Raw genomic sequence first — 27,212 nt, forward strand, 5'->3', positions numbered from 1 at the left:
CAGAGAGAGAGAAGAAGAGGGAGATAGCGAGGGAGAGGCAGAAAGCGGGATAGAGAGAGATACAGAGAGAGATACAGAGAGAGAGAGAGAGAGAGGGTGATTAGTGAGAGAGTGATTAGCGAGAGAGGGGGAAGAGACCGTCAAGGAACGGAAGAGGACATCAGACGACATGATAAAGACATGACAAAGACACGATAAAGACACGATTCAGTATAGCCTCTCCTTCCAGGAAATCACTGAAAATGGCGGCTTGGTTCTTCACAGGGGAGAAGAGTGCTTGAGGAAAGGACAAGCCTGTCTTCCAGTTCGCCTTTGAACAGCTGTAGATTCTCTTTTCTAATATGCTAGGTAACCTGCATGTACAGTACACAATACATCCACATATCTGGGATTGAAGTGTACATATCTCTGTGTGTAGGGTAATGTATCCCGTGCGTGCAGATTGGTGAATGTGTTCAGTGGCCAGTGGCATTCTACTGTGATATGGATTGGGTTATAGGCATAACCCCCTCTTTCCCCCTCATCCGTCTCCTCCACCAGGCTGCCTATCTGACCGTTCAAATCGATATGCAGGCCAGCGGCACGTCACTCTGACAAGATTCTAATAAAGATACATAATATTACCACAATTACACATTTTTATTGTGCTTCTGCCACCAATCATAGGGAGCGTGGCGGCGGGAGACAGCGATTAAAAAGCTTTTATTTCTCATTCTGCTGGGGGGGGGGGGGCAGGCTGGGCTGGGCTGGGCTGGGCGCTTGGCTCCGTGCCTCCCAGCCCACCAGAGGAATATAAAGTGTCGGTGGCTGATCTCTTCTGGGCTCCTCTCATCAATCATCCCATCAGAGCCCATTAGGGTTGGCAGCTTCCGAAAATATACAGGAGCATATGGAGCTAAGCTGAGGCAGCACCTGTGCAGACAGACAGACAGACAGCGGCAGGCAGGTGTTTTGGACGGACCAGTGCCTGCCTGCAGGGTTGCCTCCCTGCTGCACACACAGACAGGGACCACTGCTGTGCTGGCTAGCCCTAAGCGCCACCATCATCATCATCATGCCACTGCAGTGGCCGTTCTTAACCAGACCGGCCGACTGACGTCGGCGTAATCCTCTGATTGTCTAAAGAGTGGCTGGGTCAATTACTATATCAATTAATGAATTAGCGTGTCTTAAACCATGGGCATTTCATGGAAGGCCTAACCTAACCTACCACCCTGAACTAAAACCCAGAGCGTGCTGCTGACTGCTGGCTCTTAGTCTTACATTGAGTAGCTGTTCGAAGGCGAACTGGAAGCCAGACTTGTAGTCAGTGGTTCCTTTGGCTTGCATGTTCATGATGGACTCCTTGAAGATCTTCTTGTTTCTCATGGTGGCCTGGACCAAGGTCTTAAAGCAGGGGACCACGGCATCTGCCTTCTCGTTAAACTGGGGGAGAAAAGACAGATAATGATGACTAATTGTCAATTGAACGTGTCTGAGTGTGACCACGCCGCTCGCTCGCTGGCATTTGACGGCCACTCCATCTGTTGTGTGTGTGTGTGTGTGTGTGTGTGTGTGTAACCAGATAAGGAGTGGGATGTGTGCAGCTGTGGGTTGCTCTGTGCCACTCTGGCAATAAACGTTGATAATTACAGTGTTCCACACAAAGAACAGGTGCACCTGGAATTCCAATGTAAACCAAGAACAGACACCCAGCCAAGGTAATGTCATCGAGATCTCCTCGGCAACATTTAAATTAGTCCTGGACTCTGTTTGTGACTGCGTGTGCGTGTGTGATAGACAGAAAGGTAAGCAGAGAGCAGTGCCTATGTGTGATTAGCATTGAACAGCAATGTCCTGTAATGTCAGCATTTTTAATGGCCTTTCTTCTTGAAGGTCAACTTGAAAATCCGTTGACATTTCGATGGCAGAATGATAGCATGAAATAGGTAAAGGAATTCGGCGCATGAAAAGATGACATTTCCTTGTGTTTGGTGTAGTTTGATACTTATATTGGTCCAAAATAAAGAGAAGAAAGGACTTGAAGTATAGTATTCAAAATAACGTTTAGAATTCCTCGTCACAGATTATGATCTCCTAACAAAATGACAATTACACGTTCAATACAATTCCAGGCCTAATGTAAATGCTTCTGTGGACGGTTATACTGTATTGCTGAGGCGGCAGGTAACCTAGTGGTTAAGAGCGTCGGGCCAGTAACGGAAAGGTCGCTGGTTCTAATCCCCAAGCCGACTAGGTGAACAATCAGTCGATGAGCCCTTGAGCAAGGCACTTAACCCTGATTGCTTCTGTAAACAACAAGGAGCAACTGATGAAGGTAATTGTTCTGCCAGAGGTTAGGATATCAACAGTTGTTGTGTTTGATCAAATGCACAATCTTTGAAAAACCTCAAATAACATGAATTACTGTTGGTGTCTTCATACACTAAAATATATACAGACAGATAGGTATACACAAAAACACACCGGCACAACCATTGACTTTCCTTCCTACTTCCAGAGCTCTTATTTTCTCTATAGGGGTGGAAATCAGCCTCGTTCCCACCCAGATTACCACGCTCATTTCTGCCTCTTAGAGCTGGGATTTAGAGCCATACACTGACTAAGAGCACTGGATTATGGGGGATTAGCCACCCAAGTCTCCAAACAGGGCTACCCCACCAGTGTGTGTGTGTGCATGTATGTATGCAGTGAGTCAGACAATGCAGCAATCAACTCATGAAAAACCTAGGAAGGCAGGGAGACTGTGGGGGAGATAGAGCCTGGCACAATCACACATAGACCAGGGGTTGCAACATTGTGGGACTATAATCATGTAGGAAAGTAATCGTTTTTACAGCATAACTATACAACCACATGTGACTATGTGATAGGAACCTATACGCGCTCTCATGGCCACCCCAATGCATTACGGATCCTGTTGTATTGGAGGTGTTAACCGTGTTGTAACATTGTCATTGGATATTGACGAGCAACCAGACCTTCAGCTGCAAATGACTGACACGGGGGGCCTGAAGGAGTCCCGGGAAAACGCAGAGCCCAGTTCTAATCGTCGCCTTACCAGCGAGGCTACTCACCCTGGCTACATTCACATAGTCATCATCTGACAGAGTGTCTAGCATCTGCATCACAGAGGACTTCATCAGCTTCAGGGTGAGTCCACTGACACTGCCACTCCTACAGACACAACAGAGCACAACCAACAGATCATTGAGCCATACAGTTCAACCTAAACGGCTCCGTCTTACAACCTCGTCCAGGTAGGATGGCGTACCCATAGGAGGCTATACAGTGACGCTCCCTCTGCTCGTTTATACTGTGTTGAGTATTTACAGGTTGGGGATCTGGCGTAGGACACACAAAAACAGTCTTAATCTATCCTCTCATTCCTCCCATGACCCAACCCCAGTTTATTTCAGCATGCATTCAGGAAAAATAATCTTCGTATTGTACTGCTAAGACATGGGTGGGTACAAGAGCAAGAGGTCTGTGAAAATAAACACGATCGACATGGGAGTCTAGAATCTCCTCTGATCGGGGTAAACCAACAGGTGGCACTAGAGACCTTTACTGTCGCTGCTGAGAGAGGACAGGAGGGAGGAGAGAGGGAGAAGGAAAGACAGGAGGGAGGAGAGAGGGAGAAGGAAAGACAGGAGGGAGGAGAGAGGGAGAAGGAAAGACAGGAGGGAGGAGAGAGGGAAAAGGAAAGACAGGAGGGAGGAGAGAGGGAGAAGGAGAGACAGGAGGGAGGCGAGAGGGAGAAGGAAAGACAGGAGGGAGGAGAGAGGGGGAAGGAAAGACAGGAGGAAGGAGAGAGGGAGAAGGAAAGACAGGAGGGAGGAGAGAGGGAGAAGGAAAGACAGGAGGGAGGAGAGAGGGAGAAGGAAAGACAGGAGGGAGGCGAGAGGGAGAAGGAAAGACAGGAGGGAGGAGAGAGGGAGAAGGAAAGACAGGAAGGAGGGAGGAGAGAGGGGGAAGGAAAGACAGGCGGGAGGAGAGTGGGAGAAGGAAAGACAGGAAGGAGGGAGGAGAGAGGGAGAAGGAAAGACAGGAGGGAGGAGAGGGGGGAAGGAAAGACAGGAAGGAGGGAGGAGAGAGGGAGAAGGAAAGACTGGAGGGAGGAGAGAGGGAGAAGGAAAGATAGGAGGGAGGAGAGAGGGAGAAGGAAAGACTGGAAGGAGGGAGGAGAGAGGGAGAAGGAAAGACTGCATCTACTCACACATCCACAATGATGATCATGTCCTTGGGAGAGGATGCCCCTTGGATGTACCTGTTCAAGAAAGAAAGATGTGTTTAACAAATTGTATTAGTCTTCACTGCGTTTAATTGAACTGGTAGATTTGACGGGGATCCTAGGTTACAATAAACTGGGCTATGTTAATATGTAGCAACCAGAGCATATTTAAATGCTGAAATGGAGTATTAGCTTGCAAGAGCTGTGTCTAAATGGATTCTAAGCTTTGTTGAGAATGGTTGAGGCAAGTGAATGGAGTCCCGGCTTAGCTAAGGTTCACTTACAGTATAGGTAAAGCTATGTTTGCATGTTGAGCAACCTGTATGTGTATACAGTCTAAGTAATCTGAGTCGTCTTTAGACAGAGTTTGTTTTATACTCAGTTTGAGTCCGAACTAAACAGATTTCAGTCATGTTTCTAAGCAGGCTGAGCCGAGCTGACCTGTGTTTTGGGTCGTCTGAACAGATTTCAGTCATGTTTCTAAGCAGGCTGAGCCGAGCTGACCTGTGTTTTGGGTCGTCTGAACAGATTTCAGTCATGTTTCTAAGCAGGCTGAGCCGAGCTGACCTGTGTTTTGGGTCGTCTGCACTAAGCGCTGTCTGCCAGTACAATAAGAGCTACTGCTGATTCTCTAGTCCCTCAATGACGCACCAGTCCGGTGTCAAACACATTCTTTACTCTGCCGGTCCTTTTGTCAGCTCGAGACACAAGCTGCTTAACACCATTATGCTACAGTTGCAAAGCTACTCCTAAAATAGGGCAGCTATGCGTGTGTGTGTGTGTGTGTGTGTGTGTGTGTGTGTGTGTGTGTGTGTGTGTGTCAGTCATGATGGTGCAGGGCGTGTCTGTGGGGGAGCAGAAACACAGCAGCAAAGTGAACCAAAGATGCTAGACACTTTGTTGTCCTGGAAAAGCCACAAACACAAACGTCTGCCCACTGCTGATAGAGGCTGACATATAGAGGCAAATTGGAATGCACTCATTCCCTTCCAACTGCAATTAAAATCCCATTACACCTGACACAAATGGAGTAGAGATTGACGTAACGTTACAGGGCTCCTCTGGGTCAGCTTGGCGGGGGGTTTCAAATGTTAGCGTTTAGTTCGTTTGGCATTCTGAGGCGCGAGCGAAGCAGAGGCAGACCGATCATCAGTAGTCTCTTTCTGCTTTTTGTCAGCGGTTCCGCTGTGTGTGGAGGCAGGCCAGCTGCCTGTGGGCCAGTTAGGTGCTTTTCTTATGCCGGGCCAGGGCCGATAGAGAGGTAGAGAGGAACTGAGTCCTGGTAGGCCTCACTGTTGCTGCTCCCACAAGCCCCAGCCCATCACTTCACTGGCAGGCACCGCGCCACCACTCCAACCTGCACAGTGACCCCTGACCTCTGTTCCACTGCTGTCCCTCTGCACCGACGTGGCCCTGAATCCCAGCTTCAAACACAACCGGGGCCTCACTCTCCTGAAACCCTTCTGAACCCCCCCCCCCCCCCCCCCCATAACCAGCACCATCACCGCTGACACTCGAGAGATCGATTAACCGTGCATGCCCAGAATAGGCAGAAGTGTGTGGGGGAGGGGGGGAAATCCAATTATTTTTCATAACAGAGAACGCCACATCAAAGGTAGAATTTCCACAGCACTATGTGGCATTTGAAATCAGGTCTGGAACCATGAAGTGTATTGGCATGACTTTTATCAATTTAATTACGGAAATCTTAATTTGAGAAAGAGAGTGCACGGGGAGAGTGCACGGAGAGAGAAGAGAGTTAGACTGCACGCAGTGATGGCTTCATTCTGTGGCTAGATGGAGTTGTGAAAGTGGTCGTCGATGCGGCACCAAACCCAGTCAGAATGTGCACCACGTCTCCACACCGGGGCACCAGAGAAAGCTCAGCCCAGATATTCAAGGAATGGCCCTTTTGGTGAAGGGCTTCAGACCTGAGTAACTGAGTGGCGGGAGGATTTCATTAAATCCTCTAACTCGTCTCATTCTCTCAGTGGACTCTAGTGCTTTCATATGGCTGAAGTTATTCATGGGCTAAATGTTAATGAGAGGGGCACAGCCGACTTCCATTACTGGTTCAACCTCAGTTGCCCCACACTCACATCACACAGTCAAATGCGGAGCTGTCATTAGCTCCCCATATGTCTCAGGGGGAAAACAATGTCACTTCAAGAGAGACTATTTCTCTTGGGGGTTTGTCTAAAGAGAGAGGCAGCATTGATCAGCTGCAACGAGGTTTAAGAGGAGTTTAACAGAAGATGGAGAGAAGCTGAGTGTGTGATGCGGGGGGGTGGGGTTGGAGTGGGGTGGGATCACTTGCGACAGAAGTTATAGCGCTGCCACGGCTGATCTTTCCATAGATTGCCGTGCTGCGTCTGACTCTCTCTCTCTCTCTCTCTCGCTCTCTCTGTCTCTCTGTCTGTCTCTCTGTGTCTCTGTCTGTCTGTCTGTCTGTCTGTCTGTCTGTCTGTCTGTCTGTCTGTCTGTCTCTCTGTCTGTCTCTCTCTCTCTCTCTCTCTGTCTGTCTCTGTCTCTCTCTGTCTCTCCATTCCTAAAAGTCAATTGTATTTATTCCTGCTTTCAAGCAAGCAAGTGAGGGGGGATGAGTGGGGTGAGGGTTTTTTTCCATCTCCAGCCTGATGTATAGTAGTAGTTCCATGGTGATAAAACATAATGGATTGAAGCTTATAGTGATATGTCTGCTGCATCTGATCCTCTATATTTGCCTCATGGATCCAGATGTGTTGTTTCTGCATGGGTTCCATTCTGTAATTAACTCTCAGCTCCTGCCCGCTGATGCCATTCTTTCCCTGTCATTACCCAGTCTCCTGCGTGCCAGAGCCAGGTGACGAGCAGATGGACCTGGCTGGTGCTGAACTGAGCCCAGGCACTCGCCCATCCCTGCCTGTCCATGCCCACCGCCCCAACAACACCATCCCTGCCTGTCCCTGCCCACCACCCCACTAACACTATCCCTGCCTGTCCCTACCCACCACCCCACTAACACTATCCCTACCTGTCCCTGCCCACCACCCCACTAACACTATCCCTGCCTGTCCCTGCCCACCGCCCCAACAACACCATCCCTGCCTGTCCCTACCCACCACCCCACTAACACTATCCCTGCCTGTCCCTGCCCACCATCCCACTAACACTATCCCTGCCTGTCCCTGCCCACCGCCCCAACAACACCATCCCTGCCTGTCCCTACCCACCACCCCACTAACACTATCCCTGCCTGTCCCTACCCACCACCCCACTAACACTATCCCTGCCTGTCCCTACCCACCACCCCACTAACACTATCCCTGCCTGTCCCTGCCCACCACCCCACTAACACTATCCATGCCTGTCCCTACCCACCACCCCACTAACACTATCCCTGCCTGTCCCTACCCACCACCCCACTAACACTATCCCTGCCTGTCCCTGCCCACCATCCCACTAACACTATCCCTGCCTGCCTCTACCCACCACCCCACTAACACTATCCCTGCCTACCTCTACCCACCACCCCACTAACACTATCCCTGCCTGCCTCTACCCACCACCCCACTAACACTATCCCTGCCTGTCCCTGCCCACCACCCCACTAACACAATCCCTGCCTGTCCCTGCCCACCACCCCACTAACACTATACCTGCCTGTCCCTGCCCACCACCCCACTAACACTATCCCTGCCTGTCCCTACCCACCACCCCACTAACACTATCCCTACCTGTCCCTGCCCACCACCCCACTAACACTATCCCTGCCTGTCCCTGCCCACCGCCCCAACAACACCATCCCTGCCTGTCCCTACCCACCACCCCACTAACACTATCCCTGCCTGTCCCTGCCCACCATCCCACTAACACTATCCCTGCCTGTCCCTGCCCACCGCCCCAACAACACCATCCCTGCCTGTCCCTACCCACCACCCCACTAACACTATCCCTGCCTGTCCCTACCCACCACCCCACTAACACTATCCCTGCCTGTCCCTACCCACCATCCCACTAACACTATCCCTGCCTGTCCCTGCCCACCACCCCACTAACACTATCCATGCCTGTCCCTACCCACCACCCCACTAACACTATCCCTGCCTGTCCCTACCCACCACCCCACTAACACTATCCCTGCCTGTCCCTGCCCACCACCCCACTAACACTATCCCTGCCTGTCCCTACCCACCACCCCACTAACACTATCCCTACCTGTCCCTGCCCACCACCCCACTAACACTATCCCTGCCTGTCCCTGCCCACCGCCCCAACAACACCATCCCTGCCTGTCCCTACCCACCACCCCACTAACACTATCCCTGCCTGTCCCTGCCCACCATCCCACTAACACTATCCCTGCCTGTCCCTGCCCACCGCCCCAACAACACCATCCCTGCCTGTCCCTACCCACCACCCCACTAACACTATCCCTGCCTGTCCCTACCCACCACCCCACTAACACTATCCCTGCCTGTCCCTACCCACCACCCCACTAACACTATCCCTGCCTGTCCCTGCCCACCACCCCACTAACACTATCCATGCCTGTCCCTACCCACCACCCCACTAACACTATCCCTGCCTGTCCCTACCCACCACCCCACTAACACTATCCCTGCCTGTCCCTGCCCACCATCCCACTAACACTATCCCTGCCTGCCTCTACCCACCACCCCACTAACACTATCCCTGCCTACCTCTACCCACCACCCCACTAACACTATCCCTGCCTGCCTCTACCCACCACCCCACTAACACTATCCCTGCCTGTCCCTGCCCACCACCCCACTAACACAATCCCTGCCTGTCCCTGCCCACCACCCCACTAACACTATCCCTACCTGTCCCTGCCCACCACCCCACTAACACTATCCCTGCCTGTCCCTGCCCACCGCCCCAACAACACCATCCCTGCCTGTCCCTACCCACCACCCCACTAACACTATCCCTGCCTGTCCCTGCCCACCATCCCACTAACACTATCCCTGCCTGTCCCTGCCCACCGCCCCAACAACACCATCCCTGCCTGTCCCTACCCACCACCCCACTAACACTATCCCTGCCTGTCCCTACCCACCACCCCACTAACACTATCCCTGCCTGTCCCTACCCACCATCCCACTAACACTATCCCTGCCTGTCCCTGCCCACCACCCCACTAACACTATCCATGCCTGTCCCTACCCACCACCCCACTAACACTATCCCTGCCTGTCCCTACCCACCACCCCACTAACACTATCCCTGCCTGTCCCTGCCCACCATCCCACTAACACTATCCCTGCCTGCCTCTACCCACCACCCCACTAACACTATCCCTGCCTACCTCTACCCACCACCCCACTAACACTATCCCTGCCTGCCTCTACCCACCACCCCACTAACACTATCCCTGCCTGTCCCTACCCACCACCCCACTAACACTATCCCTACCTGTCCCTGCCCACCACCCCACTAACACTATCCCTGCCTGTCCCTGCCCACCGCCCCAACAACACCATCCCTGCCTGTCCCTACCCACCACCCCACTAACACTATCCCTGCCTGTCCCTGCCCACCATCCCACTAACACTATCCCTGCCTGTCCCTGCCCACCGCCCCAACAACACCATCCCTGCCTGTCCCTACCCACCACCCCACTAACACTATCCCTGCCTGTCCCTACCCACCACCCCACTAACACTATCCCTGCCTGTCCCTACCCACCACCCCACTAACACTATCCCTGCCTGTCCCTGCCCACCACCCCACTAACACTATCCATGCCTGTCCCTACCCACCACCCCACTAACACTATCCCTGCCTGTCCCTACCCACCACCCCACTAACACTATCCCTGCCTGTCCCTGCCCACCATCCCACTAACACTATCCCTGCCTGCCTCTACCCACCACCCCACTAACACTATCCCTGCCTACCTCTACCCACCACCCCACTAACACTATCCCTGCCTGCCTCTACCCACCACCCCACTAACACTATCCCTGCCTGTCCCTGCCCACCACCCCACTAACACAATCCCTGCCTGTCCCTGCCCACCACCCCACTAACACTATACCTGCCTGTCCCTGCCCACCACCCCACTAACACTATCCCTGCCTGTCCCTACCCACCACCCCACTAACACTATCCCTACCTGTCCCTGCCCACCACCCCACTAACACTATCCCTGCCTGTCCCTGCCCACCGCCCCAACAACACCATCCCTGCCTGTCCCTACCCACCACCCCACTAACACTATCCCTGCCTGTCCCTGCCCACCATCCCACTAACACTATCCCTGCCTGTCCCTGCCCACCGCCCCAACAACACCATCCCTGCCTGTCCCTACCCACCACCCCACTAACACTATCCCTGCCTGTCCCTACCCACCACCCCACTAACACTATCCCTGCCTGTCCCTACCCACCATCCCACTAACACTATCCCTGCCTGTCCCTGCCCACCACCCCACTAACACTATCCATGCCTGTCCCTACCCACCACCCCACTAACACTATCCCTGCCTGTCCCTACCCACCACCCCACTAACACTATCCCTGCCTGTCCCTGCCCACCACCCCACTAACACTATCCCTGCCTGTCCCTACCCACCACCCCACTAACACTATCCCTACCTGTCCCTGCCCACCACCCCACTAACACTATCCCTGCCTGTCCCTGCCCACCGCCCCAACAACACCATCCCTGCCTGTCCCTACCCACCACCCCACTAACACTATCCCTGCCTGTCCCTGCCCACCATCCCACTAACACTATCCCTGCCTGTCCCTGCCCACCGCCCCAACAACACCATCCCTGCCTGTCCCTACCCACCACCCCACTAACACTATCCCTGCCTGTCCCTACCCACCACCCCACTAACACTATCCCTGCCTGTCCCTACCCACCACCCCACTAACACTATCCCTGCCTGTCCCTGCCCACCACCCCACTAACACTATCCATGCCTGTCCCTACCCACCACCCCACTAACACTATCCCTGCCTGTCCCTACCCACCACCCCACTAACACTATCCCTGCCTGTCCCTGCCCACCATCCCACTAACACTATCCCTGCCTGCCTCTACCCACCACCCCACTAACACTATCCCTGCCTACCTCTACCCACCACCCCACTAACACTATCCCTGCCTGCCTCTACCCACCACCCCACTAACACTATCCCTGCCTGTCCCTGCCCACCACCCCACTAACACAATCCCTGCCTGTCCCTGCCCACCACCCCACTAACACTATCCCTACCTGTCCCTGCCCACCACCCCACTAACACTATCCCTGCCTGTCCCTGCCCACCGCCCCAACAACACCATCCCTGCCTGTCCCTACCCACCACCCCACTAACACTATCCCTGCCTGTCCCTGCCCACCATCCCACTAACACTATCCCTGCCTGTCCCTGCCCACCGCCCCAACAACACCATCCCTGCCTGTCCCTACCCACCACCCCACTAACACTATCCCTGCCTGTCCCTACCCACCACCCCACTAACACTATCCCTGCCTGTCCCTACCCACCATCCCACTAACACTATCCCTGCCTGTCCCTGCCCACCACCCCACTAACACTATCCATGCCTGTCCCTACCCACCACCCCACTAACACTATCCCTGCCTGTCCCTACCCACCACCCCACTAACACTATCCCTGCCTGTCCCTGCCCACCATCCCACTAACACTATCCCTGCCTGCCTCTACCCACCACCCCACTAACACTATCCCTGCCTACCTCTACCCACCACCCCACTAACACTATCCCTGCCTGCCTCTACCCACCACCCCACTAACACTATCCCTGCCTGTCCCTGCCCACCACCCCACTAACACAATCCCTGCCTGTCCCTGCCCACCACCCCACTAACACTATACCTGCCTGTCCCTGCCCACCACCCCACTAACACTATCCCTGCCTGTCCCTACCCACCACCCGACTAACACCATCCCTGCCTGTCCCTGCCCACCACCCCACTAACACTATCCCTGCCTGTCTCTACCCACCGCCCCAACAACACTATCCCTGCCTGTCCCTGCCCACCACCCCACTAACACTATCCCTGCCTGTCCCTGCCCACCGCCCCACTAACACTATCCCTGCCTGTCCCTGCCCACCACCCCACGAACACTATCCCTGACTGTCCCTGCCCACCACCCCACTAACACCATCCCTGCCTGCCTCTACCCACCACCCCACTAACACTATCCCTGCCTGTCCCTGCCCACCGCCCCACTAACACTATCCCTGCCTGTCCCTGCCCACCACCCCACTAACACTATCCCTGACTGTCCCTGCCCACCACCCCACTAACACCATCCCTGCCTGCCTCTACCCACCACCCCACTAACACTATCCCTGACTGCCTCTACCCAACACCCCACTAACACCATCCCTGCCTGTCCCCCCCCCCCCCCACAACACTATCCCTGCCTGTCCCTACCCACCACCCCACTAACACTATCCCTGCCTGTCCCTGCCCACCGCCCCACTAACACTATCCCTGCCCGTCCCTGCCCACCACCCTGACTGTCCCTGCCCACCACCCCACTAACACCATCCCTGCCTGCCTCTACCCACCACCCCACTAACACTATCCCTGCCTGTCCCTGCCCACCGCCCCACTAACACTATCCCTGCCTGTCCCTGCCCACCACCCCACTAACACTATCCCTGACTGTCCCTGCCAACCACCCCACTAACACCATCCCTGCCTGCCTCTACCCACCACCCCACTAACACTATCCCTGACTGCCTCTACCCAACACCCCACTAACACCATCCCTGCCTGTCCCCCCCCCCCCCACAACACTATCCCTGCCTGTCCTTGCCCATCGCCCCAACAGCACCATCCCTGCCTGTCCCTGCCCACCGCCCCAACAACACTATCCCTGCCTGTCCCTGCCCACCACCCCAACAACACCATCCCTGCCTGTCCCTGCCCACCGCCCCAACAACACCATCCCTGCCTGTCCCTGCCCACCGCCCCAACAACACCATCCCTGCCTGTCCCTGCCCACCGCCCCAACAACACCATCCCTGCCTGTCCCTGCCCACCGCCCCAACAACACCATCCCTGCCTGTCCCTGCCCACCGCCCCAACAACACTATCCCTGCCTGTCCCTGCCCACCACCCCAACAACACCATCCCTGCCTGTCCCTGCCCACCACCCCAACAGCACAATCCCTGCCTGTCCCTGCCCACCACCCCAACAACACCATCCCTGCCTGTCCCTGCCCACCACCCCAACAACACCATCCCTGCCTGTCCCTGCCCACCACCCCAACAACACCATCCCTGCCTGTCCCTGCCCACCACCCCAACAACACCATCCCTGCCTGTCCCTGCCCACCACCCCAACAACACCATCCCTGCCTGTCCCTGTCCCTGCCCACCACCCCAACAACACCATCCCTGCCTGTCCCTGCCCACCACCCCAACAACACCATCCCTGCCTGTCCCTGTCCCTGCCCACCACCCCAACAACACCATCCGCCACCAGCTATTCAGCCATGCCACTGCCACACACCCTCACAGAACCTCTCCCTCTCTCTCTCTCTCTCCCTCTCTCTCTCTCTCGTCTCTCTCTCTCTCTCTCTCTCTCTCTCTCTCCCCCTCTCTCTCTCCTCTCTCTCTCCCCCTCTCTCTCTCCTCTCTCTCTCCCTCTCTCTCTCTCTCTCTGTTGTTACATGGAAATGACTCTACATAAGCGAATAAAACCACAGTCCTTAATGAGAGCCACTGTGTAAGTGTGCACACGATGAGGAATACGAGTAGGCTGATGTCTGCGTGTGCACTTCATCAGAGGTAGCTGTTTCGACCAATGTTTTAAACGAGCAAATCAAAGTAAACACTTTGTCACACACTAGTAATAACATAAAACATATGACAACATAAAACAGTCAAAATGTTTTGTTTGAGCGGCAGGTCTCAAGGCAGAGGCACAGCATTAAATGACAACAGATTAAAGCTGCGAAATTGGCACCCGCAGAAGAAAAAACATCTTAAAAAGAACACATTAAGCAACCAGTAGAATACAATGACATATTCTGCGTGGCAGTGATTGTATTTCTGTCCCTTCGTGGCAGTCTGGTAAAAGAGTCTCATTGGAATTCATGAAATAGTTTTCTCGCGGAGCGGCGCTGTAAAATCAATACATTAACTGTGCTGGGGGGCTAACACTCTCAGAAGATTGTGTTTATGTACCCTGACCCGTTTCCCTGAGTGGGGTGCATTACATTTGAATCGAGGGGAATTATCTACGTACTTTCCAGATAATACACAATGATAAAACACTCAAATGGCCTAGGTTAATCTTATTCGAGAATCAAGTATGCGTGTGTGTGGGCGTCTGCGTGTGCGTGTGTGTGGGCGTCTGCGTGTGCGTGTGTGTGGGCGTCTGCGTGTGCGTGTGTGTGATTGTGGGAGTAGGTGTGCATGAGTGCAAGTTTCTATGAATACCTGCATGTGTGTGTTTCTGAATGTACGTACACACTGAGTGTATGAGACTTTAGGAACACCTCCCTAATATTGAGTTGCACCCCCCTTTTGCCCTCAGAACAGCCTTAGTTCGTCGTGGCGTGGACTCCACAAGGTGTCGAAAGCGTTCCACAGGGATGCTGGCCCATGTTGACTCCAACGCTTCCCGCAGTTGTGTCAAGTTGTCTGGATGTCCTTTGGGTGGTGGACCATTCTTGATACACACGGGAAACGGCTGAGCGTGAAAAACCCAGAAGCATTGCAGTTCATACACACAAACCGGTGCGCCAGGCACCTACTACCATACCCCATTCAAACGCACTTTTGTCTTGCCCATTCACCCTCTGAATGGCACACACACACAACCCACGTCTCAATTGGCTGAAGGCTTTCAAATCCTTCTTTAACCTCTCGGCTCCCATTCGTCTACAGTGATTGAAGTGGATTTAACAGGTGACATCAATAAGGGGGGATCCTCGATTTCACCTGGATTCACCCGGTCTGTGTCATGGAAAGAGCAGGTGTTCCTAATTTTTTGCACACTCCGAATACATTGCACCGGATGCATAGAGAGGATGTATATACCTATCTATGAGTTGCAGTGTTTTGTATGCACATCCTGTGAGCGAGTGAATATTAACCGTGTGTGTTGTTGTGATGATGGGTTTATTATTTTATGGACTCCTGCTCTCTTAGTGCTCCTGTGGATGTGGCTGCTGAATGAAGATTAAATTAAGATAAAATAAATATAGGAGGATGTGGCCCAGAGAGCCTGCAGGAGAAAGAGATGTTGTCTGTCTTTTATTTATTTGACTTTTGGCTGATTATTTGAGGGGGTTGATACCAAGAGACACATTTCCATATTTCAGGTTATGCCCATAGTACGAAATATTATAAATAATTTATATGTTATGGTAAATGTATAAAATCGGTAAATGGTAAGACATTTGAATTCAAAACATTCAACAGTAGCTACACATTCTTCTACTATACTATGATGGATTTACAGATTTGGAGTTGAATTACTTAAGTCGCATGCCTCATGGGCCCAAGGTCACTATTTCCAATGGAACAAGAGATGGGAAAACATTCCGACTGTGACGCCACAGTCATGGTTATCGATTTACGCTACAGTCAAAGAGACAGAGAAGCTTTCCCTTGGACGAACCCACTCCCTGCAGGAGGAGTGAGTGAGGAGAATGGGAGAGGCAGGTAGGAAGGGAGGCAAGCACAGAGGCTCCAGGCGTTTGGGCCATGGCATTTTGGGAGGCTCATCTCCTGGCTGGGATTGACTAGAAGCCATAATATTTACTGAGAAGGTAGATTGACTTTTCAGAGAAATCAATATCTGTTATGGCCCTGCACGCTGTACTGAACCTGGAAGGTAATGGGATCTCTGCAACGCTTGGCTAACAGAACTCCATGCCTCTCTCTCTCTCTCTCTCTCATTCTCTCCTCACCTCTCTTCCTTGACTTCCTTAACAGGCTTTATAATGGACCAATGTTAATAATTAATGTCAGAGCAATTGGAGACAATTAAGTGTGTTGACTGGACCATTCATTTTCCCGAGGCCCGTTAGTGGGGGAGCACAGCAGACAGACAGATGGAGGGAGCCCATCTGTGGAGGCAGCGAGCTACGCAGCCTCATCTTCTCCCTTTCCCCGATTTCCTCAAAGGATTACACACTTTACACACTTTACACACGCACGCACACACACACACACACACACACACACACACACACACACACACACACACACACACACACACACACACACACACACACACACACAGAGCACCCCAGCTGGCATATCATATCAGGTCAACCAGCCCTAAACTCATTCCCGTAAAAAGGTGAAGGTCTTTTAGGCCACACACTGTGCACACAAGCCATCCTTTTATTTCCTCCTGAAAATCACATTTCAGACTTAGTGTCAGTGTCGGGGTTATCCCTGACAACAACCAAAAAAAACACATGAAACTGCAAATTTGACTGTGTGTTTTTTGTAAGGGATGAAGCGTGTTCCTGCGGTTGCATCTGTGCAATCTAGCAGCATATCGCTCAGTAGTATGAGGGAGTGTTGATGTGTGTGTGGGTTGGCTGTTGGGTTTGTGGGGGAGGATTCTTGTATGTGCATCTACATGTGCAGGCGAGTGTGTGTTTGTGTGAAAGGATGTGTGGGTGTGTGCGTGTGGGTATGTGTATATATATATGCATGTGAGTTACCTCCATTCCCCTTTAAAGGTCTATTTATCTATTGCTGTCCCCTAACAAACACGTGAATGGCTTACCTAACCCAGTGGGTGGCCTTTTAGCCCCATGCGATTGGCTGACCCCTCCAGAGAGTGTCACAACCGAAGACAGCGTGTTAGACCATAATCACACAAGCATGACCTGCCACATCATGGCACTCCCTGCCACGGCCCCGCCACTCAACACGGCATGGGCACAGGTTGCTAGGAAACAGGGCACAGGAGCTTTCAGAGAGGATGGAGAGAAAGTCGGAGACCAACAGGCAGAGAAGAGAAGCATGGGAACAATGACAGTGACAAACATGGAGGACCAGGGGGTGACATGGTGCTCTTCAGTGGAAAGCATCCACCCCTGTCTTCCCCTGTCACATCCTCTGTCTCCAGACTCCCTTCCTTCCTCTCAGCTCTCTCTCCATCTCTCTCGAGTGGCGCAGCGGTCTAAGGCACTGCATCTCAGTGCTGGAGGCGTCACTACAGATGCCCTGGTTTGAATCCAGGCTGTATCACAACCGACCATGATTGGGAGTCCCTTAGGGCGGCGCACAATTGGCCCAGCATTGTCTGGGTTTGGCCGGTGTAGGCTGTCATTGTGAATAAGAATTTGCTCTTAACTGACTTGCCTCGTTAAGTGAAGGTTAAATCCCCCAAAAATGTAACCCCCTCTCCCTCTCTCAAATCCACGTTCCTCTCTGCCTCAAGGAAGACTCTTCTCCTGTGTGAGGGAATTCAAATGGGTTGTCGTATACACCGAGTGTATAAAACATTAGGAGCACCTGCTCGTTCTCTACACAGACATGATCCTCCTTTTAACTTGTCAGCGGCGTCCTGCAGCCCATTGTTAACACAAACAGCCCAATTATTGGCGGCGTCGTCATGTTCACGTGGAGGTCTACAGTGTTTTACAGGCATTGTGTGAAGGCCCATGTCTGCCAGAGCAGAGGCATTGCAGGGACACTTTCTCCCAGAGTGTTAACTCAATTAGTCTGTCAGGAAGAGCCTGTATTACTTCCTCATTCCGAAACGCTGGGAAACAACCTGGAGCTCAGCTAAACACAGGCTTCTCACACATCTTTAACGGCAACTCTGACCTTCTGAGCAGAATCCGTACGTCTCAGTTTTATATGAGTAGGCCGGTGAGTGTGCTGAACACACATCTCTGTATGTAATAGCATGTTAATGGAAATGTGTAACAAAGCAGACTCTTGTTGATATCGGTATAAATACGTTGCTTATTTACCTGACAGATCCATCTCTGGAGTGGACTGTATAAGTGTTTGAATCGTATACCGTGGGAGTTTGCTGTTTGTCTCAGTGCATTGTCCTCCGGGCCCATCCATCACCTCTGGCCAACCCTTGGCCTAAACAGCCAACCAAGCTATGCTGGAGCTGGACACAGGCAGACAGCCTGGGATGGAAACCGGCATCACCTCTAATCAATGTGGCTGTCATGATTATGTCCGGTGTGCTTTAATCTGCAACCAGGCAACAGGCAGCTCTTAAACAGAGCTGAAGAGACAGCGACAGGGAGAGGCAGGACGGAGGGGTGAGGGTGTAGGGGAAAGGGGGCCGTTTGGCCTCACACACTCGGTGCTGTCGGAAACGTCAAACCGCCGTGCTCTGTGAGTCCCTGGCCCTGGCTAAGATCTGACACACAGCAGGGATTCACGAACCAAATGGCAGGTGAACACTTAACGCAACACAGCAATGGTACCACTCCATATCGTATTTGCCACTTGGCTGCGGTCCTTCTAGCTGAAGAAAATGTATTTTCTCTTGTAACTCACTGAGATAAATAGGGGTTAGATAATGCTTTAACCTCAATGGCCTGAAACAAAGGAGAGAACTATTCTATTAAGCTTGGGGGGGGGGGGACTAACATCTATAATAGACCAAAAGCTTACAAGAACACAATAAAAGACTGGTTACATTGGATTTCACAACACAATACACGGAGAAGGTTCTAACAAAGATGTAAGATAGCCACGGCTTTAATATTTGAAATTAGAATATGTGGCATTCTATAGGCAATAAAACCATTCCCCCCCCCCCCAAATTCATTGAGATGTTGCAAGTGTATTGGGAGCAGAACCTTTCATGTTAAACAAATATGTGCTTTCCTAATATTATTGTCCTTCGGTTGAATAGAATATCCCATAATAAAAGAAGGATTCTGTAGGCAAATAAATAGCAGATGAATCCCATGTAAATGGCCTTAGGCTGGGCCCCGGGTGGGAGAACATCTGAATGGAAAACCTGTAGGGCCTCTCTATCGCATATAAGAGGAAGAAAACAGAACATGGACGTCAGTACTCACCATGGTCGCCTGCGCACGTCATACAGGTCAATCTTATTGGGTGCTCTCCAAGGAGTGGCTGGAAAAAGGAGGAACACAAAACATCATTCTGCTACTTGATCTCTTTTTTGTTTTGTTTTTTTGATCTCTCATTTTTACCCCCAATTTTGTGGTATCCAATTGGTAGTTACAGTGTTGTCCCATCGCTGCTACTCCCCTATGGACTCGGGAGAGGCGAAGGTCAAAAGCCATACGTCCTCCGAAACACGACCCTGCGAGGCCGCACTGCTGCACCCGGAAGCCAGCTGCACCAATGTGCTGGCGACGAAGTCAGCTTTCAGGCGCCGGCACGCCACAAGGAGTCGTTAGAGCGCGATGGGAAAAGGAAATCCCGGCTGGCCAAAATCTCCCCTAAACTGGACAACACTGGGCCAATTGTGGGTCTCCCGGTCAACAGCCGGCTGTGACACAGCCTGGGATTGAACCCGGGGCTGTAGTGACGCCTCAAGAACTGCGATGCAGTGCGGTAGACCGCTGCGCCACTCGGGAGAACTTGATCTCTTTTACCTCTATGTCTATACAATAGTTCTAGTGAACGTTGATAATATCCTTATTAACAATGGTCTAGGACTTACCTGGGTAGTATCTTGTGACCCCCGTCGAGCTGCCGAACACCTGCCAGCGCAGAGAGCTGTCCTCCCGGCGGTTATCAATAAACACCCTCTCCAGAGCCTGGGTCCAGTTCAGCTCATTCAGGATGACTGGTGCTGCAGGGCAGGAGGAGAGGAGAGGAGGGGAGGGCGGAGGAGATGAGAGGAGACACTATGAGCACAGCCACGGAGGTACAGTACATGTCCAATCAACATAGTTTTGACACTATGATTTGACTGTTGGAGGTTTAATGTTCCTTGAAAAATGTAGATTTGCAAAGGAATAGTTTGACAGTAATAAAACGAGAGTTCAGTTCACGTAACAGGGTTGACCTTAAAAAAGGGGACAGTTTTTTTTTATTGTCTTAAAATGAATCACTAATCACATTAAATACATAATGATCTTTGGAAATGACTTTGTCAAACCTATGAAATAAATAGGGCTTGACAGTGATGGTGAAAACTTTGAGTTTCAAATCTTCCTTGGAGTAACAGAGGATGTTTAGAGGGACACGTCAAAATGGTGACTTTTGACCCTTCATCAAGTTTCCATTTAAAATGTATTCAATTTTCTATATTAAAGGACACTTCATTTAATATAACAGCCTTTTAAAATTCTACAATTCTACAATTTCTACTTAAAATATCAAAGGGACGCAAGAAAGGCACTCATTTCGTGGAATGACCCTTATACTGTGTGTCCAGGTCAGGATAATGTAAACACAAAACAATACAATCTCTCTTCTGGCTGAATAACCTTGTCCACTCTGACAGTGTGGTCAGACTTCATAAAAATGTATATATGCAATCAGCTGTCCCCGATCCGGAGGTGGTCCTCAGCAGTGTGGAGCAGGCATCGCTGTAATCTGGACGATATCTATACGGTGGAGAGCAGTGGAGGAATCACACCTGACATTGGTTGAGGTCATGTGTCACTGCATATGTGGAGACAGCAGTTTGGACGATGCTTCATTTGAATAGAGAGGGAAAATAATGGTGCTATTCATGCTGCTGCTATTTCCCCACAGAGCCAATCAAAACAGCTTGACTGTCTCTCTCTCTGTGTGTGTGTGTGTGTGTGTGTGTGTGTGTGTTTGTGTGTGTGTGTGTGTGTGTGTGTGTGTGTGTGTGTGTGTGTGTGGCCTGCAGTGTAGATGGCTGACATTACAATAAAGGCGGCTCACATCTGCATAATACTCCCAGTCAGCGTGTGTGTGTGTGTGTGTGTGTGTATTTAAGTTAAGGTCACAGCTATATCTCACAGGCCAGTAGTACTTTATGAAAGAACGGGACCGCCAATTGCTGAAGCGCGTAGCGCGTAAAAATCGTCTGCAACAACTCACTACCGAGTTCCAAACTGCCTCTGGAAACAACGTCAGCACGATTACTGTTCGTAGGGAACTTCATGAAATGGGTTTCAATGGCCGAGCAGCCACACACAAGTCTAATGCGCCATCCCAAGCGCCGGCTGGAGTGGTGTAAAGCTCGCCGCCATTGGACTCTGGAACAGTGGAAACTCGTTCTCTGGAGTGATGAATCCCACTTCACCATTTGGAAGTCCGACGGACAAATCTGGGTTTGGCGGAGGCCAGGAGAACGCTACCTGCCCGAATGCACAGTGCCAATTGTAAAGTTTGGTGGAGGAGGAATGTTTTTCATGGTTTGGGTTAGTTCCAGTGAAGGGAAATCTTAACTCTACACTATACAATGACATTCTAGATGATTTTGTGCTTCCAACTATGTGGCAACAGTTTAGGGAAGGCCCTTTCCTGTTTCAGCATGACAATGCCCCCATGTACAAAGCGAGGTCCATACAGAAATGGTTTGTCGAGATTGGTGTGGAAGAACTTGACTGGCCTACACAGAGCCCTGACCTTAACCCCATCAAACACCTTCGGGATGAATTGGAACGCCGACTGAGAGCCAAGCCTAATCGCCCAACATCACTGCCCGACCTCACTAATGCTCATGTGGCTGAATGGAATCAAGTCTGATTAATGTGGTATTTTGTTTCCTGACACAAGAACAAGCCAGTTGATCCGAATATATAATGGAGTATCAGAATTTGCTGTCTGTCTAGACAGAAAAATACTTTGAAGTCAGATTTTGCAGTAAAAAAAGCAAGTCCCCGCAGCAATGTTCCAAACATCGAGTGGGAAGCCTTCGCAGAAGAGTCTAAGCTGTTACAGCAGCAAGGGTTACCAAGTCCATATTAATGCCCATCATTTTTGAATGAGATGTTCGACAAGCAAGTGTCCACATACTTTTTCCCCCCTGCATGTCGCTCTCCCCCTCTCTCCCCTTCCATTAATACCATGCATGTCCTGCTATTTCTCTCTCACCTTGCATCCTGTGCTCGAATGCCATCCACCCCGCCAACGCACCCTCCACCACCTTCCCCCACCCTTGAGCTGCTGCCACAGAGAAAGGCTTTCACGTCCTGTTTAATAGCTGAGCTGGAGTCAGAAGATGGGGCGCGCAATCAGAGGTTTAATGGGCGCCTGATTAAAGGAGAAACAGGACGAGACGCTGAGCTGAGGAGAACTTCACTGGCTTTCCTGATTTAATTACTCAGCCAACCACAGCCAGATAAGCCCCTGAACCTCCAAGTCCAGCTTCTCTCCCCTTCTCGTTTGAATTTCACACAAATAAACGATCATTATCCACTTTTCCCATGATTTTCAATTACTGCGCCGAGTTGCTGATGAGCTGTCAGGTTAGAGAGAGAGAGAGAGAGAGAGAGAGAGGAGAGAAGAGGCCCGACCTGCCCCCACCCCCGCCCTCGCCCCCACCCAGCCGGCCTCTAAACACCACTCACACGCCTCATTTGCTGGAGCACTAATTCAAACATTAGTATTCACACTATTTTGTTTAACACTGAAACATTCCGTTGTTGAATTGCCCAGAAACTATTACATTCAAAGTCAAAGTTAGATAGTTAAACTGAGGATGTTTTGTATAGAACCTCTTCAAAATTCAAACAAGCTAGCTGTTAGTGAAAGGCCTGCCGTCTCTTGCTTTGTAACACACGAACACGCGCACGCACCCACGCGAGCACACACATACACAAACATGCACACATACACCAGCACTAACCAGTGACTGGAGGGGAGGAACATATGAGAGCCAAATTGCTCTTGTCACCAAGGGGAGCGCCTCAACATGTTTTCCACTAAATTCAGAGACATAATCACAAAAAAAGAAGAATGAAAGGAGAAGAGCAGGATGGAGAGAATTTTACAGATGTAGATAAATAGAGGAACAAACAGGGAGCAAGAGAGAGAGACAAGAGAGAGAGAGGCAAGAGAGAGAGAGAGACAAGAGAGAGAGAGACAAGAGAGAGAGAGACGAGAGAGAGACAAGAGAGAGAGAGGCAAGAGAGAGATACAAGAGAGAGAGAGAGAGAGAGGCGAGAGAGAGAGACAAGAGAGAGAGAGACAAGAGAGAGAGAGAGGCAAGAGAGAGAGAGGCAAGAGAGAGAGAGGCAAGAGAGAGAGACAAGAGAGAGAGAGGCAAGAGAGTGCGAGACAAGAGAGAGAGAGGCAAGAGAGAGAGAGACAAGAGAGAGAGAGGCAAGAGAGAGAGGCAAGAGAGAGAGAGGCAAGAGAGAGAGAGACAAGAGAGAGAGAGAGGCAAGAGAGAGAGAGGCAAGAGAGAGAGAGGCAAAAGAGAGAGAGGCAAGAGAGAGAGAGACAAGAGAGAGAGAGACAAGAGAGAGAGAGACGAGAGAGAGAGAGGCAAGAGAGAGAGAGGCAAGAGAGAGAGAGAGAGAGAGGCAAGAGAGAGGCAAGAGAGAGAGAGGCAAAAGAGAGAGAGGCAAGAGAGAGAGAGACAAGAGAGATAGAGACAAGAGAGAGAGAGAGACAAGAGAGAGAGAGAGACAAGAGAGAGAGACAAAAGAGAGAGAGACAAGAGAGAGAGAGGCAAGAGAGAGAGAGAGACAAGAGAGAGAGAGAGGCAAGAGAGAGAGAGGCAAGAGAGAGAGAGAGGCAAGAGAGAGAGAGAGGCAAGAGAGAGAGAGAGGCAAGAGAGAGAGAGGCAAGAGAGAGAGAGAGGCAAGAGAGAGAGAGGCAAAAGAGAGAGAGGCAAGAGCGAGAGAGAGACACGAGAGAGAGAGACAGAGAGAGAGAGACAAGAGAGAGAGAGGCAAGAGAGAGAGAGAGACAAGAGAGAGAGAGAGAGGCAAGAGAGAGAGAGGCAAGAGAGAGAGAGGCAAGAGAGAGAGAGAGACAAGAGAGAGAGAGGCAAGAGAGAGAGACAAGAGAGCGAGAGAGAGAGGCAAGAGAGAGAGACAAGAGAGAGAGAGAGAGGCAAGAGAGAGAGAGGCAAGAGAGAGAGAGAGGCAAGAGAGAGAGAGAGAGAGGCAAGAGAGAGAGAGGCAAGAAAGAGAGAGGCAAGAGAGAGAGAGGCAAGAGAGAGAGGCAAGAGAGAGAGAGGCAAGAAAGAGAGAGGCAAGAGAGAGAAAGGCAAGAGAGAGAGAGGCAAGAGAGAGAGGCAAGAGAGAGAGGCAAGAGAGAGAGAGAGAGGCAAGAGAGAGAGGCAAGAGAGAGAGAGACAAGAGAGAGAGAGGCAAGAGAGAGAGAGGCAAGAGAGAGAAAGGCAAGAGAGAGAGAGACAAGAGAGAGAGAGAGGCAAGAGAGAGAGAGGCAAGAGAGAGTGAGAGAGAGAGAGACAAGAGAGAGAGAGGCAAGAGAGAGAGAGAGGCAAGAGAGAGAGAGAGAGTGAGGCAAGAGAGAGAGGCAAGAGAGAGAGCGAGAGAGTGACAGAGAGAGAGAGAGAGAGAGAGAGAGGCTAGAGAGAGACCAAGATAGTGACAGAGAGAGAGAGGCAAGAGAGCGAGAGCGTGAGAGAGTGAGAGATAAAGAGAGAGAGAGAGAGAGAGAGAGAGAGAGTTTCCTCCTGAGAGACCTGAAAGAGGCAAGCTGGTCCTAGGGCTCAACAATATACAGACTCTATTTCCTTCCACTGTGAAATACACCATGACAAAACAGACCCAGCTGCACTGTGCACTACCATTTCCTCAAAAAATATGTCAGGCTTTACAGTAAACATGGGCCATCTCAGTGGGCTGCTGCTACAGTAAACTACAGAATAACCACTGGCTTTTGGCAACTGTTGGCAAAGATACCAAATTGACACCAAAAGCATATTCATTATTGAAATAACTTAATAGGGCCAACACAATAGTGCCCTTCAAAGGGAAAATGCAGTAACTACGAATTTGGTCAAAAACCTGTTGTAATGGCTAGGTATATCATCTGGTTAATGTGGTATTTAGTTTCCTGACACAAGAACAAGCCAGTTGATCAGAATATATAATGGAGTGTCAGAAATTGCTGTCTGTCTAGACAGAAAAATACTTTGAAGGCCGATTTTGCAGTAAAAAAAGAATACGTCATGACTGCGCTTTGCCTCTGCAGGGCAGAGTAGCTATAGCGCCCCAGAGTGTGTGTGGGCAGGGGGATTGTGTGTGTGTGTGTGTGTGTGTGTAAACACCACCTACTGTCTGAGTACCCTTGGCTCAAAGACATCCAGACAGGTCCCACCCCAGAAGACACGGGCCGGGAGTTTTATGCAGATGTGAGCCCCCTCTATTGTAATGTCAGCCAACCACACTGCAGGCCACACACACACACACACACGAGCGTATCGAAGAGAAAGGAATGCAAGCAAACAAATTCTCTTTGATTTATCCAGCTAGGATGTGCCATGACTTTTCTGGACAGTTGATAAAAATATACATTTCCCCAGTTGAAAAATTTGCACACGGAGGCGGACAGGCCCTGAGCGCTGTGTTGGGCTCATCTTTCACGTAAAACAGGCCTCTCTCTGATACCTTTAAAAGGTGATTCATCAGCTCGCCTGATGTATAAAGCACCCTTGGCTCTGCCCTTTATGGAGCAGGACTGCACACCAAGTAGGAAACAATTATATGAGTGGGATCTACGGAATATCCCTGTGTGAGACCATCCCTCACATACACACAACGGACCCCCACTTCACACACATTATTCACGGTGCCATCAAAATGGATCTTTCCTTCTGCCTAATATCAATCCAGTATTACAGTAAAACTAATACACACACACACACACACACACACACACACACACACACACACACACACACACACACACACAACACACACACACACACACACACACACACACACACACACACACACACACACACACACGGCTAGTGTAATATATCACAGGGTAAATACAAACATCCCTCGTAAAAAAAAATCAATTTGGGATGATTGAACTCAAGCTATTAATGGACAAGACCTTTGTAATAACCATTATCATCGTCATCATCGTCGTGGAGATCTTTATGCCTTTCCTCTGATGAGTGGCCAGGAACCAGCTGCATGGTGGTTGCAATAGAACTTCTATTCCCCAATTCCTTTCAACAAACACATACAGTACTCATTTATTTTGAACACACACAGCACAGGGGTAGTCGTCTTTTTTTTTTTTACACTGGCAGATGGGGTTTATTTTTGGGACTCCAATGATGACATAGCCTGCGGAAATCAAAGAAGGGTAAAAATGCCACGCCCCCACGTCCTTCTCCTTCTCCAGCGTCCACCATCCACCTCGCTCTCTCCCCCCCTCTCTCTCTCTCTCTATCTCTCTCTCTCTCTCTCTATCTCTCTCTCTCTCTCTCTCTCTCTCTCTCTCTCGCTCTCTCTCTCACTCTCTGTCCCCCCCCCCCCCTCTCTCTCTCTCTCTATCTCTTTCTCTCTCTCTCTCTCGCTGTCTCTCCAAGGCTGTCTCCTCTCGTCTTGGTCTGGCTCGGTGCTTAAAACCCTGGACTTACCAACCTTTCGTCCCGCAGATGAAAAACAAATAGCTGGAACTGGCACCACCTCACACATCTACAAAGACACTGTGAAAACAAGGACTGGGCACTGGAGGAATTTTTGATTATCTCCAAGTTTTAGAGATAGAAGAAGATGAAGAAGAAGATTGACGGACAAAGACACAATTTAAAAGTACACTTCCCAAAACATATGCTAATGCTATTTACCACAAAAACTGGATGGGAGTTTCCCTAACACCTGTGTTCTCAAAATGAGGATGTCTTAATGGAATGTATTTGCAAAAACATCCATAACCAACTGAAGTCATGCTGAATCGTATTCAGATAACAGGCAGTAACACTAACAACCTAGTAATACCACAGCTAATATACCTGAATATGAGCTACACGAGTTAAACTGTGTTCATAGCGGATCAAATGTTGAAACACTGCATCTCTGATTGAATTCCTGTCCTGCTCCCAAACCGCCTTGAGCTGTGAAGAGGAAATCAAAC

At 50.8% G+C, this 27,212-nt stretch overlaps 1 protein-coding gene across 6 annotated transcripts in view; it reads right to left on the minus strand.

Moving 5' to 3' along the window:
* LOC110527806 (voltage-dependent calcium channel subunit alpha-2/delta-2) overlaps positions 1 to 27,212 on the minus strand; it is a 325,465-nt gene that overhangs the window by 33,541 nt on the left and 264,712 nt on the right. For all 6 annotated transcript variants that reach the window (XR_016497237.1, XR_016497236.1, XM_036983281.2 and 3 more), the window contains 5 exons: positions 19,876 to 20,007; positions 19,262 to 19,319; positions 4,220 to 4,270; positions 3,078 to 3,177; positions 1,264 to 1,425 (listed from right to left, as the gene is read on the minus strand). Coding sequence is in view for 4 of the 6 variants with exons in the window: in XM_036983281.2 (XP_036839176.1) it covers positions 1,264 to 1,425; positions 3,078 to 3,177; positions 4,220 to 4,270; positions 19,262 to 19,319; positions 19,876 to 20,007 (503 nt within the window). In the remaining 2 variants the exon portion in view is untranslated. The remainder of the gene's footprint in view (positions 1 to 1,263; positions 1,426 to 3,077; positions 3,178 to 4,219; positions 4,271 to 19,261; positions 19,320 to 19,875; positions 20,008 to 27,212) is intronic.

The sequence above is a fragment of the Oncorhynchus mykiss genome, chromosome 7 (assembly GCF_057628025.1).
Source record: "Oncorhynchus mykiss isolate SJ-2025 chromosome 7, ASM5762802v1, whole genome shotgun sequence".
Taxonomy (NCBI): domain Eukaryota; kingdom Metazoa; phylum Chordata; class Actinopteri; order Salmoniformes; family Salmonidae; genus Oncorhynchus; species Oncorhynchus mykiss.